This window comes from Melanostigma gelatinosum (assembly GCF_949748355.1).
Source record: "Melanostigma gelatinosum genome assembly, chromosome: 8".
NCBI classification, from domain to species: Eukaryota; Metazoa; Chordata; class Actinopteri; order Perciformes; family Zoarcidae; genus Melanostigma; species Melanostigma gelatinosum.
This window is the reverse complement of record NC_136641.1, coordinates 21,145,673-21,160,951: the sequence shown is the minus strand read 5'-3', so window position 1 is coordinate 21,160,951 and position 15,279 is coordinate 21,145,673. Positions and strand designations below refer to the sequence as shown.

The 15,279-nt window shown below is 41.2% G+C and overlaps 2 protein-coding genes across 3 annotated transcripts; both read left to right on the top strand.

Annotated features, from left to right (window-relative positions):
• Positions 1-522: 522 nt before the first annotated feature.
• LOC306781298 (sodium/potassium-transporting ATPase subunit beta-1-interacting protein 3-like) lies at positions 523-4,866 on the top strand (the record flags this gene model as incomplete). Its single annotated transcript, XM_079274083.1, has 6 exons — positions 523-576; positions 1,617-1,754; positions 2,819-2,899; positions 3,598-3,795; positions 4,564-4,624; positions 4,811-4,866. The coding sequence occupies 6 exons, from the start codon at positions 523-525 to the stop codon at positions 4,864-4,866; spliced, it is 588 nt and encodes a 195-aa protein (XP_079130209.1).
• A 1,595-nt stretch (positions 4,867-6,461) lies between these two features.
• On the top strand, positions 6,462-11,944 carry ythdf1 (YTH N6-methyladenosine RNA binding protein F1). Of its 2 annotated transcripts, none has more exons than XM_079273984.1 (6): positions 6,462-6,773; positions 7,195-7,222; positions 7,751-7,836; positions 7,939-9,573; positions 10,052-10,096; positions 10,460-11,944. In XM_079273984.1, the coding sequence occupies exons 1-6, from the start codon at positions 6,744-6,746 to the stop codon at positions 10,472-10,474; spliced, it is 1,839 nt and encodes a 612-aa protein (XP_079130110.1). In that variant the 5' UTR covers positions 6,462-6,743; the 3' UTR covers positions 10,475-11,944. The 2 variants fall into 2 exon arrangements, with proteins under 2 accessions (XP_079130110.1, XP_079130109.1); XM_079273983.1 differs by having other exon boundaries at positions 7,742-7,836.
• The last annotated feature ends 3,335 nt before the right edge of the window (positions 11,945-15,279 follow it).

Here is a 15,279-nt window from a genome sequence, read left to right as displayed (position 1 = left end):
TCTATCATATATTTTCACTGTTTGAAGTTTGACTCTTTCACTTACATCTTTAATTACAATCTCCTCTTATGTGGTTTAACGGCACCCAACTTTAGAATTAGCACCAACTGTTTGTGTTGATTTCTAATATTCACATAAAGTACGTTCATGGATGGCAAAGCTAATTACCCAATTAAAATAATTTTCAATAAAAAAAAAATTCATGATAATTTTGTGCATTTAAACAAATGTCTCACAGCATCAAGGCTGACTTTGTCCTTCGGGGTTTCCCCTCCGCTGCTTATCGTGGCACTAATCGCCTCTCATACTGCCTCCCCTCCCCTCCCCCTTAGTTCCCACACAGAGACACCCTACGTGTTTTCCTCATCAGGTAAAGTGCGCTGTACGTTTCCCCACACGTCTGGATATGTGGCGCTTGTGTTTGAGCAATTGAAAAAAAAATCCAGTCACTTCACTGTTGTTATCCACATCTGCATCTTCATCTTCATCCTCATCATCAGGGCCAGCGGAGAGGAGAGGAAGATGGGCTGCTGCTCGGCACGATGCATGCTGATCCTCCTGTGTTGTCTGCAGTTGGTAAGATGTTTTTCTGTCAAGATGCTTCCACATAAACACATCTGCTTCCTATCTTTCACCTCTGGTGATCCCTTACAACTTACACCAATGAAAATCACAAAATTGCAGCAACATTTTAAATTAAATAAATAGCTGAAATACTTCATGTTCATTATAAAAGTAAGTTCATTTGTTGGTGCTTTGATTTTTTATCTTTTCAATTTTTTCTGACATTATTGAATCTTTCGTTTTACCCTAAGGCTACAAAATAATATTAAATACCTGTTAAGCACATTCTTTGGTGTTGTATTTGATGACCTTCCGTTGACATTGCCATTATTCATTCAGGTTTCTGCACCAACATGCAAACTCAAATGAAACACAAGTTAGAGGTGGTTCCAGCCTCTTTAGGTTTTCTTGGTGTTCTGTTAAAATACATTGACTTTCTTTTGGTTTTAGACTGTTGCTCGGGCAAAACAAGCTATTTGAAGATGTCACCTTGGGCTCTGCATGATTTTGGCGAGCATTTTTCATTACTTTCTGACATTTTGGAGAACAGACACTTGGCAGATGAATTGATATAATCGTAGCTGCACCCTAATAAACGTTACATTTTGTGATCTATGTTAATACTAAGCTTGTTGTTAGAGGAGCTTATGAAAAGCAGCACACCACTACAACCACAACAATGAGGGGCTGGGCCCACTTTGTCCTCTCTGTTTCCCACCCTGCCCCCCTTCATGACTCACTGGGGCTCCGGCTTCAGAGGGACACAATACTTCAACCAGCTCTGTCTTTGTCCCCCACGGCTCAGCTGCCTTGACAACTTACAAGAATCAAAAATACAACCTTGTGGGATGCCCAATATCACAGTACTATACGGCTACGACGCCCGCTGTCCTTTTCGAGCCTCAGATAAGGAAAAACACTCCAAAATGTCCTTTAGCGGTGTAAAAAAAACAAGTCAGGGCAGCACAGTGTAACCTGGTGTAACAAAGTGAAAGTCTTTTATAAGTCATTATGTCTCTAAACTCTGTCTCTGCTCCTGTTGACCCCTCCAGATAACTGCACTGGAGAGGCAGGTGTTTGACTTCCTCGGCTACCAGTGGGCTCCCATCATGATCAACTTCTTCCACATCATCATGGTGATCCTGGGCCTGTTTGGTGTCATCCAGTACAGATCACGCTACGTTGTTATGGTGAGGGAACTGTCTGATTTTCTTTTGGAGCTTGCAAAAAACGTTTGCGTTAAAGCGTTGAAAGCTGAATGTTGTTTTAGTGGTTATGTCTGTACAGTTATTATAAAGCTACATCCAGCAGCCGGTTAGCTTGTCTTAGCATAAAGACTGGAAACAGCTAGTCTAATGGTTACAAAATCTGCCCTCTGAAACCTCTGAAGATAACTAATTAACATGTTACTCCTCCAGGCTAAACGTAGTTTTGTGTAAAACAGCAAATTGATGTTTTTACACAGTTTCTGTGCCGATTAAACGAACAAGATATAACATGTTAATTCGTGAGCTTTGGAGCTGCTGGTAGGCGGATTTTGTCAGAACTTTTGTCAGAGCCAGGCTAACTGTTTTCCCCTGTTTCCAGTCTTTATGCTAAGCTAAGCTAAGATAACCAGCTCCTGGCTGTAGCTTCATAATAACCGACAGACACGTGAGAGGTATCGATCTTCTCATCTCACTAAAAGAAATGTTAAACTATTTGTTTAAAATGTAAAAACCATAGAGTGACCCCCCCCCCCTTTTTTCATCTAAATGTGACAGAAATGTGACAGGTGAGTAGCTCATGAATGACGAGAAACAACAAAAAAGAAAAATGTAGTCGAGAGAAAACAACTGCACTGATATGCAGAGTAAACTAGCGGCATATTGATTGGATATCTGAGATATGTGTGTGTATATGTCTGTTTGCATGAGGAGAGTGCATGTTATTGACAATGTGAGAGTGTGTTGTTCTACAAAAAGACAAGAAAAACGATAAAAATAGTAACAACCATTAATACCATCACCCTCAGGTAGGCCAGATCTGGTATTTCACGAGAAGTTATTTTAAAAAATACACGTAGTTTTGTGTAACAGAAATATTTGTCTGTCTTTCTTCTCTCTTTAATCTTCTTATGCCTCAGAGTATTTTAACACACTTGTGTCATTCAGAATAAGGACATTTGTAAGAAAAAGGAGAAGCCCTGAGCTGCACTTTGACCACGTTAAAGAATTGTAAGTTTTATTCATTTTCAATGTTTTTGTGTCCTCAGTACCTGCTGTGGACGTTGTTGTGGGTCGGCTGGAATGTCTTTGTCAGCTGTCTCTACTTGGATTTGGGAGGTCTTTCAAAGGTAAGTCTAATGGTCACATTAGTGTCATAATTAGAGACCCACACAGCCTCAGATCCTAAATACAGTGTTCAGCTCTTCTCATGTCTGAGGACCTGCAGTCACATGATCAACACTCAGTTTATACTTTGTTTCTGTTGACAGTAGCTGTTTATTTCTCCCCTCTGCATTGGAAAACATATTGATTTGTTTGATCTTTATTGATGGTGATGACAATATTAGACAAAAATGATGTAGTATTACAAAATGAGTAAGTAAAAGTGGTAGTTCTACCTGCGGTCATCTTCGAAGTTAAAAGAATGAACTGATTGTTTGATAAGTTGACAGAAATGAATTCATAGTATTTGCTTGTTTCGGCTTGACAAGTGCAAGGTTTGATAATCATTAAACTGTAAATGAACACATTTTATGTTCTTTATTTTGCTGCTGGTGAGGAGGTTTTTAAAACAACTTTTGGGGTCTGATGATAACTTCTGATCTATTTCATACAAACTACTTAAATTAAATGAATCAACAATAATGAAATGAAAAACGAATAGCTTCATCGAGAATGCAAATAATTGTTTGCAGTGGCCTCAGACAGGAAGCGAGGCGCATACTGAATCACATCATGTTTAAGTGGGATTTTGCACTTTCTACTGCACCCAGTCTAACAAAACAGAATATCCTTCACATCTCTTCTGCCTGTGTTGTCGCTGCAGGACAGTGACGTCCTCTCCCTGGGAGTATCGTCGCATCGCTCGTGGTGGAAGGACAACGGGCCGGGGTGTGAGAGCGACGGCCTTCCCGCCGCCGGGTGGCAGAACCAGCGAAACCCCGAGCTGACCACGGTGCTGAGCTGCTGGATGGAGTACCAGTACATCGAAATCCTGCACTGCATCCTCCAGCTCCTCGTATCCGTGAGTCTCTGAGAAACGCATTCATTAAGTGTTATTATGTACCATTGAAACCAGTGAGAATGTCAACAGAATGACTCTATGATGCTTTCAAAAAAACTTCAATTGAAAGCATGTTGAACATTTAATATTCTTCTAATATCAGTAAGTATGCACACACAGAAATGGACTGTTGCCTAGCAACAGCAACTCTAAATTGGCAAACCGGCACGGAGCATTTAAAAATGGCACCGTGTTGTCACACTGGTGTCTGGTGGTAGTAAGTGTGGTGCTGAGCTTCTCAGTTTCTTTTATCATGTGTAGAGATACACACACACACAGTAAGCCTACACGTACCCCAGGAAAAGTACCATTTATCAAAAAAACATTCAAAAGCTGTGAGCTTAAAAAACATGTGGAACATGTGGAATTGATCATGAATAACTATAAATATTTAAACAATCTTGTGACCCTTAGGTTATGTCACTGCACATATGAGACTAGATCTGCAAACACAAAAAGCCTTTTAGTAGACGTTTGGCACAGGTGTTCCCAAAAACATTAAGGAAGAAGCTGAATGGAATTCGGCTTTTCTTGTTTCCAACTGTGCTTTTCCGACTGTGACATTTCAAAATGTCCTCTGCGAAATCCCTCATGCTATCACCACCAAGAGAGTGTTTCTAAACCATGCTTTGTGATAAATAATGCTTTTAAGATGTAAAAGAAAGAAAATTGAGGACGATTTGAAACACTGTGATTCATTTTTATACATGTTCGTGTTGTTTCCCACAGCTCCCAGGATTTGTTTATGCCTGCTACATTGTCAGCACTTTCTCAGATGAGGAGGACAGCTGTAAGTATGCCCCTGATAGACACCATTCATATAGTATTTCAGAAAATACGATTAATTTTACATGCATCATCCATTTTAAGTATTTTATACAGTATAAAGAAAATGCACAACCTTGCTCTCCCATTTTGTTTTTTTGTGGTTGAATTGGTTTGTATCATTTATTTATGTTTTTCTTTCTTATTTTAGTTCATTTCATTGGTGAATTGTATCATCCATCCAAACCCTCTCAGTTGCTCTTCTAGTGTAAAAACCTGCAGGTAGGTTTAGTGGCATGACTGTCATTGCCTCTTATTTTCCACCCATTCTAATCTATGGCATTGTCCATTAAATTTGTTTAACATCTAATTCAGAATGTATTTTTCTTTTGTTTCGCTTAGATTATAAATAACCACACAAATGAAGTGGTTGAGGAAAACCATAGGAACCGGGCAGAGGATGTGAACTTTGAAGACTGTTATCATGTAATTGTTTTGGTGTGTATTTGGCAATAAAAACACCTGTTGCAAAACAATGCACCAAAACGCGTTGGTCTGAACAATAATGTTGTTCTATGTGCTACAAGTGTTGCTGGAGTTTTGCCCTCTTCAGACTTTTTCCCTTCTCCATGTACCTTGGAAGTAGATGAAGTTGTGCCAGAAACGGCCACCCTGTTTCTACTCAGGTCTCAAATGCTGTAAATCTAGATTTAAATCTACCTCTGTGTGTGCGTGCGTGCGTGCGTGTGTGTGTGCGTATGTGCGTGCGTGTGCATGTGTGAAAGAGATAGAAATCTCTCGATATGAAGCACTCAAGTACAAAAGAAAAGTGATGTAAATAAGTAGGCAGATCCTGTCAGATGTTTTGAAAAATGTATAATTTATTATTACTGTTTAATTTCAGTTTGAAAAAGCGACCATTCTAACTTGTGTCTGGTCTAATTCAGTGAAATAAACGATGCTCACGAAACAGCTTGTATTGTGGCGTTGTACACATTTCTTTATCATGAAACATTTATATGACTAAAACAATGATTGATTTTTTTTACCCTGCCTCTGATAATTTCTCTTTCTTCTGCACTGCCCTCATTCCCACTAAACTCTGTATGTATAATTGTTTAAGGATTCACATATGGTAACCTTATATTTAGTTTGATTTCATTTTATTCGAATTTAAATATCTGTAAATATCTGTTATGTGTGTGTCGTGAAAAGGGGCTACATCTTGTATTTCCTTGTGCAACCATGTGTTGTAGAGTGACAATTAAATTAAACTTGTAACCTTAGGAGCAAAAATACAGCACCGCCACATGCAGGTGTACAAATAGACTTAGAACTGTATGTAAATACTTATCAAACGCTACATGAATTAGAAAACAGTGTTTTTAATCGCTACATGTAATGTAAACACGACTACAACAGAGCATAATCTATTGCTGCAACCTTATTTATTGATCACAAAGAACACAAGATGTTGCAGAACACATGCATATAACATAATACAATATAAACGTTGTATAAAACAATAAGAAAAGAGATAGTCACCCTCAAACCTTTTTTGCTATTTTACAAATTATCACAAAAATAATATTTTAAAATAATGTATAAACCAAACAATGGTGGGCTTACTATTGATCCGTCTGATACAATACATATAATATAAATCCATGAGAGTGATCATATTCATCATGTCAGTAAAGGATGATTAAAGAAATCCAAATAAAACAGTCAAAACATTCACTTTTGTCAATATCTGTCCATCTGCTGCTGCTGCTAGGTAACGTTAGCCGTGGATGCGTCTCCAACGTCACCGGCGTCATTTCCGCCCCACAGACCCCGGATGAAGCTGCCATTGGGGCAAAGTGAGCAGGGCCACCAAGGCTGGTTGGATTTTAATTTAACGGCGAGGGGGTCGGAGCTGGATTGAAGCCCCGCTGGATTAATGTCGACAGGGCAGCGCAGAGTGCCAGCGAGGGCTACGACGAGCAGAGACACCGGCTAACGGCTGCTGCTCACTGTGTTCAACTGTGTTAGCAAACTACCGCGGATCAGGGAGACATCTTTTCCAGCCATTAGCCTGCAGCTTACATACACTGTACGTGTTGTGCAGGGTTTCTCAGTCTGACACAACACCTGGTGGATGAATGATGTCTGCCGCTAGTATTGACCCTCAGGTAAGCAGCGAGGAGACGCGCTTTATTCCCCACAGACACGCGAGAAGTGTGTGTGTGCGCGCGCGTGTGCAAGTGTGTGTGTGCGCGCGTGTGTGTGTTTGTGTGTGCGCACGTCTGTGTGCATCCCCACTCTGAAGACGGTGCCTCCATTCCCAAAGCTAGCCAGCTAACGTTAGCCAACAGGGAGGGTAGATAACCTCCAAATGTGCTCTCTGATAGTAATCAAAGGCCTGGACCACAGCTTCCAGTGGGTGACCGACTGACGCGTTACCGGTTTACTGTAATGTGTCAAGTCAGGGTCCCATGATGAAACGTATTAACGTGTCACTGTGCAGCTAAGATAACGTGTGATGCTTATGAATAACATTGGAGACTCATGCAAGCGTTGTGTTTTTCTCATTTCACATGCATTCCTCCGAAGACAACGAAAGGACAAGATGCAAGCAAAGGTAAGAAGAAAATGTCTTCTGAACCTTTTTGCTGTAGCCAAAGATGTGACAACCTGTTTAACCATCTGATACCATATATCTGATGCACCTGACCTGTGTGTTGTTGCAGATTTTATGTCAACAGAGGAACAAATGTCTGCATAGTACTACATACTGTATTTGCATTGTTCCATATTGTCATCCATGTGTTTGCTTTGCATGCCGTAATGAACATGCATACACATAAAGGCAAACAGCTTATCAATAGAAAACACTGTGCACTTTTCAAAAGGTCAACTCCTCTGAAGGCTAAGTTTATCCAGCAAACAGGGTAATCATTTAAAATCACTATACGGCACCAAACACCATGACTGTGACTTCAGTACGGATGTAAGAGAGCGGGGTGTCCCCCGGTCTGTTACTGGATGTTAAAAACAAGTTATGAGCACCAGTGCAGAAGACATTCTGATATTTAGACATGGCATCATTAGGTTTGTTTGTGTATATTCCAGCTTTGACAACAGTTTGGCTTTATTGCAGCCTTTCCAGTTTCAGTGCAGAATGGCTCCCTCCACCAGAAGGACACGGTTCATGACAATGACTTTGAGCCTTATCTCACCAACCAGTCTAATCAGGTAGGAAACACCCTTGAAATGTCTTCTGTGACACTAAAATAATTTAATATCGCTGTGTCTTATAGCCCTAACAAAGTATCTTGATTCTATTTGTGTTTGTAGAATAACAGCTATCAATCCATGACAGACCCTTACCTGTCCAGCTACTATGCCCCCTCCATTGGATTTCCTTACCCTCTCAGTGAGGCTCCTTGGTCTACAGGAGGTGACCCACCGATTCCCTACCTGACACCCTATGCCCCCCTCAACAATGGAGACCATCACTTCATGCACGACACGGTGTTTGGGCAGCCGGGCGGGCTCAGCAGCAGCATCTATCCTCACAGGTTTAACTTTTTCCCCGAGAACCCGGCCTTCTCAGCCTGGGGCACCAGCGGTTCTCAGGGGCAGCAGACTCAGAGCTCGGCCTATGGGGGGAGTTACAGCTACCCCCCCAGCTCTCTGGGAGGCACCTTAGTCCCCGATGGTCAGACGGGGTTCCACAGTGACACCCTGAGTAAGGCACCGGGTATGAACAGCCTGGAGCAGGGCATGCTGGGCCTAAAGATAGGCGGGGACGTGACCGGCGGTGGCTCGGGTGTGAAGAACGCCGGCTCCCTCGGAGGTGGCAGTATAGCTGCAGCCGTCGCGACGGGCAACGGCGGCACACCAATTGGAATGCCCCCCCCGAAGCCGACATCGTGGGCCGCTATCGCGAGTAAACCTGCCAAGCTGCAGCAACAAAAGGCCAAGAACAAACTTGGCCCACCCATAGCTGGAGGAGGTCTGCCTCCACCCCCCATTAAACACAACATGGACATTGATACATGGGATAATAAAGGGGCCATGAGTAAGATGGCCCCTCCTTTGCCCCCACATCACCACCACCACCACCACCACCATCACCAACAGCCCCAGCTTCACTCCCATGCTCCCAGTCTCCTCCCCCCCCTTCAACAGTCCCTACAGTCTGCCCAGTCCCTCGTGCAGCAGATGACCATGCAGGGTCCTCCACCTCCTCCGCAGTCTTACCAGAACCACAACTCCGCTCCGACACCTCAGACCCGCTGGATAGCGCCACGCAACCGCAACTTGTGCTATGGGGGCGGAAGCTTGGACAGCACCGGCTCCTCTAACGGAGGCGTTGTCGGTAACGGAGGGGGCGGGGGTGTGCCTCCAGAACCGGGATCAGAGGCCCACCCGGTGCTGGAGAAGCTGCGGGCGGCCCACAGCTACAACCCTAAGGAGTTCGACTGGAGCCTGAAGAACGGACGCGTGTTCATCATCAAAAGCTACTCCGAGGATGACATCCACCGCTCCATCAAGTACTCCATCTGGTGCAGCACGGAGCACGGCAACAAGCGTTTGGACTCGGCCTTCAGAGGTATGAACTCCAAAGGTCCGGTCTACTTGTTGTTCAGTGTCAACGGCAGCGGCCATTTCTGCGGCGTGGCCGAAATGCGCTCGCCTGTGGACTACGGCACCAGCGCTGGCGTTTGGGCGCAGGACAAGTGGAAGGGCAAGTTTGATGTGAACTGGTTGTTTGTTAAGGATGTGCCGAATAGCCAGCTGCGCCACATCCGCCTGGAGAACAATGATAACAAGCCAGTCACCAACTCGCGTGACACTCAAGAGGTTCCTCTGGAAAAGGCGAAGCAGGTGCTCAAGATCATCGCCCAGTACAAACACACCACCTCCCTCTTTGATGACTTTTCCCACTATGAGAAGAAGCAGGAGGAGGAGGAGGTGGTGAAAAAGGTACTCATTTCCTTTTCAATGCAACACATGACACTTTTAAATTGGGAGTAAAGATATTAAGGGACTGTATGGAAAATAGGCCCTCCCCAGTGATATTGATTTTGTTTGGACCCTCCCCCTGACCAAGATCATACTTCAAAATAAAATAATAGTATTGAACGATGCCTTTTGGTTCAGGGTGCTGTTTTAGCCTCTTGTTTGACACCTTAATGACTCGGTGCACACGTGGAAGACATCTTGTTGCTTTAAGTTTTGGATTTCTTTTCTTTGTGCAATAAATGTTAGGAGGAACGACTGAAATACAATATAAATATATAAATAAGAGTTCACATACAGTCCCTTATTTGTAAACTGGTTTACATGTAGTTGCATCTGTAGCTATTGGTCATCGATTTGACGTTGGAAGGTTTGAGATGAAATATTCAAATTGATGATGTGTGTATTTTTAATAAGACTTTGCATGTTTGTTTTTTAACAGAGCTATGAGCCTGCCCCAATACAGAGCCGATCCCGACTCGATCAGGTAAAGTCTGATATTGATATATATCACTGTATGACAAATGCAGAATCACACACACGACGTCATCAAATTGATGTTTAATGCAGTCGACTGTGTTCAAACAAAACTCTTCACATGTGCAAAACAGCTTCAGTATCCCATTTTCTTTATCTTCAATTCAAATTTGCACCAAATTATTAATTCGGACAACACATTTTTGTAAGATCATAACATAATATTCAAACTATCACGATATAATTACACTGAGTCGATTAATGGTAATACTGTGTCATAGATCATAGAGTTGTTGAAGTGATGTGATAATAATTTATCTGTCCAATCATTTCTTGATTTCCTTTTTGTTTTATTTTTTATTCCCTATTTCAGGATCGCCAAAAGTAAACGGAAGACGACTGTCGACGGAATTTAGATTTTAAAAAAGGAACACAAGGACATAAAGAAATTGAAACTAATATTTTTTTCTATTTAATTTTGTTGACTTTGGCCCACGTCAGATTTTTGACCCACAATGCACCTGGCTCCCAGGCTGATGCGTGCAGGGATATGAAGCTATAGTTCCACCAGTTGAATCGATTCAACAAATATGTATTTTCATGTTTTGTTTTTCTCTCTATTTTTTAGCCTTACAAATCACTACCCCGGAACTTGCATTCTTAACTAAATATAAGTAACCAATATCTGCACGTCTGTTTTTGAAAATCTCTTGACAACATGCTGCTGATATTCAGTGACTGTTCACTTTGTGGTTTGTGTGTTGGAGAAATGTTAAGTGCTTGTATTGGTTAATCTTAACGAGTGAACATGACTTTATTGACAAATGTCTGCTATCTGTTTGTGGCCAGTTGTATTTTATATTATGAGATGAAAAGATTAACTTCTATACTGCCCCTTTTTTCATGCGAGGGGTGTTTTACTTGGTTCGGAGTGCGTACACTGAAAGTCTCTATGCATCGACATAATCGTGGAAGATTGTGATGTTAGAAGGCCTAAATGTTAGGAAAATATTTTTAATTAATCTATCAACTGGCGTACAGCTGACTCAATTTAAAATGAAGGTGGAGAATATTTGGGACGCTGTCTCTCCTAGAGCGGAGCCTTAACATTTATTTTCAGCACGAAATTAAATTTTTCTTTTACCTCAAATTTTTTCCGCTAGAGATTCAGGGAAAAGATGTCTATAGAGATCAAGCGCTCTTAAAGGTGGTCCCTCTCTTTCTTATTTAAAGGATGGAATTACAAATATACTGTATGAGTTCAGGTCTTATTGACACAAAATGTTCTTTCTTTCTTATCTCCCTGTTACACTGACTTTTATTTCCCCGCTGTTCAAACAGGACGTCTCTGTTTATGGAATTCCGGAGGAAATGTAGCATGTACTGCTTTAAAAACTCAGGCCAGGCCTGTTACTTTGTTTTTCTTTCTGTTTCTTGTTCTTTCTTAACAGAATTATAATCTTGGCATCATCTCCATTGCTATAACCTGTCCACATCATCCTCAGAAAATGTAAGCTTTAATGTAAACGGCGTTTCTAACTGAGATCGCCTCGAAATGTTTAACTGTAGCATTATACTTAACTGATTCATTGTCAAGTGTATGAAAACCCAGAGACTAGCCTATATGGTATATGTTGTGTGACTTTCTTTCTTTTCTCTGTTTTTTACTTGCTTGCTGTATTGTGTGTATGCAAGAGTGAAAGAAAAGAGAGGGAGTATGATTGTGGAGCAGTCAGAGTTATATTACTGGTATTGGATTATAGAAAATTTATGCAAAAAAAAAAAAGAAGTTTTAAAGTCACCCCTGAATTTAATATCCATTGTATCAGAGGTCACTATCACATTCTTAGATTTGATCATCTCCATTATTAAAGATATACTTATCTGTTCTCTGTGGGGTTTTATTGTGACAAGGATTATACGTGCACGATTAAGTTAATGTTAATATTGAATAACAAAATTCGCTACAGTATACAACAGCCTAAATTTAAATAAGAGCAAACCGACAAAAGTGAAACCATTTGAAACGCAGTTTTTAATAATTGCAGCACCTCTGATACAAGATCTCTTCTTTTGATTCCTTCACGAAATACTGCTTTAAATATGTTGTTTTACTCTCAACATCACACTTGTTTGGCAAAACCTTATATTTAAGTATTATCAGCAGAATTTACTTAAAGTATAAAAAGTAAAAAGAGTCATTGTGCTGTAAAATGTTCCCTGTCGGTGGTTGATGTTTTTGGATTAATATTACTGCTGCATTCATGTGCATGTTGCACATTACTGCTTATTTAATTATTAACTACTGTTGTATAGTTCAATACACAACAGTGCAACACATTCTATAAGATCATGTGTTTACAATCGCTGTCCTGTGAAAAAGAGCACTCAGCATTGTGACGATGCATAATCATTATTGATCAATCTGCAGATCATTTGTTTAAATTTGTAGTAATCGTTTTTAAATGGCTTATTTTGTCCAGTCCAAAATCTATATATATATCTATCAATTTTACTACAATATATGAGCAAATCCTTTCAATGTTTGGCATTATTATGAACCACAATCTGTCCACGTTGATTTATTTGACAGCCTTATAGTCTTTCAAGTTCAAGTAGAAAATCTGCAAGAAAAACAATGTAGTTTGGTTAAATGTTGGTCATGATCGGTCAGAAAACAGGCAGTCTTTGTTCCTCTGAGCACAGGCATCTCTCTCTCTCTCACTCTGCAGATGTTTTAAATCTCTTCGTCTTCATGAATGATGCAGAGGACGTGGAGAGTGTGATTCCTCTCTTGGCATTCACCGCGTGCCTTAATTGTATGGCTAATAAATCAAGGTCCGCCGTGAACACGAGGAGTGGCAATCCTGTCCCTTATCGAGGAAAGTTGGATCTTTAAGAGCGTCACAGGATGAAACACACACACACACACACACACCTACACACACAAAGACTCCACAGGCCCGGGCGCCATAAATTGAAATGTCTTCAAATGTGATCAGTATTTAAATATACGCATTTAATACAGCTGCGTCAACCAGTACACTTCTTCTTCTTCTTCTCGTCCTTGTTCACAATCACCCACTGAAGCTCCTCCACACATTAACGCCATAATTAACTGTTCAATTCCTCCAGTATGTTGCAGCAGCATGATTTCATTCCGCAACACATGCATCTGATGTTTCAGGTCTCCGGCTGTCTGTCCTCAGTGGAAACGTCCCCGTGTAATACGATTGAAAGAGATGGAGGTGCATGATCAGGCCAAACAATGCCGTCCTTCGGTGGAGGCGGGCGGACTGGCCCGCTGATGATGTCCGGTCAGGCTTTGAGGGAGAAAGACGCGCTTCAGTCCGATCACACCTTCAGGTTAGAACACCGAACATGCTATTCCTCTTTTTTTTATAGCCTATTAGACATTTCTTTACATCGAGCCTCCCCGTCCTGGTTTGCGTGCCCTGCTCCTCATAGGCTGAAGCAATAACGTCATGACGTAGCCTATCTTCGCTATTTGGGGTCAGAGGTCACCTAGAGGTTCATTCCAGGAGTAAGACACTTGCCATTGAGGTGAGAGGATTTTTCGTGTTTTTCATGTCAAAATGTGCAGCTCTTCTTTGTTTCTCCTCTCGGCTTTTAGACAATGAGTTTAAAGTATGTCAGGAGAGCAATAGATGCATCTTTTTCTTAGATAGGCTGCAACCAGGTGACAACGTCCAGGTCTGAAAAGTGGCACCAATGCAGAAGTGACTGAAACTTGTATTCTGTGCAATCGCCAGCAGGGGGCGACTCCTCTGGTTTTGTTTGAAGTTTGATTGTATAGAAGTCTGTGAGAAAATGACTCACTTGATTTGTTACCTCAGTAAACATTGTCAACATGACTTCATGGTCTCAATCGCTAGTTTCAAGTTTTCTTCAACACAGCATGATGTTCATATCGTAAATCATGCTGTGTATTATATAGTGAGCGGCTGACCTTAGAGTACATAAGTACCACCAACCACAACCAAACCCATAGAGATGGTTGTCACAAGACGTATTTGACAGTCTACACCAGGGGTCTTCAACTAAAATTCCAAAAGGTCCAGATTGAGAAAATCTCCTCGGGCAAAGGTCAGAAACATTACAATAATATTTAACCCGCGCTATTTAGTGCTATATATATATATATATATATATATATATATATATATATATATATATATATATATATATATTCAAGAAAGCTATAGTAGTAACAACATCTCTGTAGTCAACAACTGTCAAATCAAATAAAGAAAGTACACATCAATTATATTTTAACAAATTATTATTCTCAGTTTTCAAATTGAACTGGATGGATTATAAATAATACATACATAAATGTTCTTCTCATTTCATGTACAATAAGGGCTGGATTAAAGAATAACTGAACAGAAAGCTTTTGAAGAATGTGCATCTTAAAATAAAGAAATTCATTTTAGAAAAATGAATTTCACTGAATTGTCCTGCAGCTTTAAATTCAGTTCATTCAGGTGTGATGTGATGTCAATCAAAAAGTCACAATATAATATTTTTGTCATCTAAAAAGAGAAATCAGTGAGCATGGACTTTATCTGGTTATTAACACTTGTTTCAGCTCTATTCTCTCTGGTAACATCATTGTTGGGACAGTGAATTCATGTGTTATAGGATTCTGATGATTTTGGGCTCTTAGGTTTATTTTCTGTGTCTTCATTCAGATGTGAGTGGGTACGTTTGTTCAAAGGAGTTGTGCTTTGCCTCGTAGTGCGCTTCATTTACCGCTTTTACGGTTTCTGAACGTCTCCCCTGTGATCACTCTCTGTGAGTGCGCGCGCTGCCTGTTGCTGTGAGCGCGCTGGGCAGCCCCGCCCCCTTGCAGTCAATGCCTGCAGGCATCATGACAGTGCGCTCTGATCGCGCGCTATTTTAATAAAGTATCGACACAAAATATATGCAAAATCGTATCGTTTTTAACGTACAGGTACCGCGGTACCTTTTTAGTATCGATACACCGTGCAACCCTACCGGTTAAAGTACTAACTCGCTGCCTAATATATGTGTGATTCCGAAATATCGATTTTAGGTCCTGGGTCCGGATGCAACTGCGTCTGGGTCCGGATCCGGACCGCGGTCCGCCAGTTAGAGACCCCTGGTCTACACCCTTTGAACAGAATAAGCTTAAGGGGAGTTAGGTCT

Bases quoted from the DNA above. Each gene is read 5' to 3' on its own strand.
- ythdf1 (XM_079273983.1), top strand. From the start codon at position 6,744: ATGATGTCTGCCGCTAGTATTGACCCTCAG. The intron at 6,774-7,194 runs GTAAGCAGCGAG...ATTCCTCCGAAG, and splicing joins CCGCTAGTATTGACCCTCAG to ACAACGAAAGGACAAGATGC. The intron at 9,574-10,051 runs GTACTCATTTCC...GTTTTTTAACAG, and splicing joins AGGAGGAGGTGGTGAAAAAG to AGCTATGAGCCTGCCCCAAT.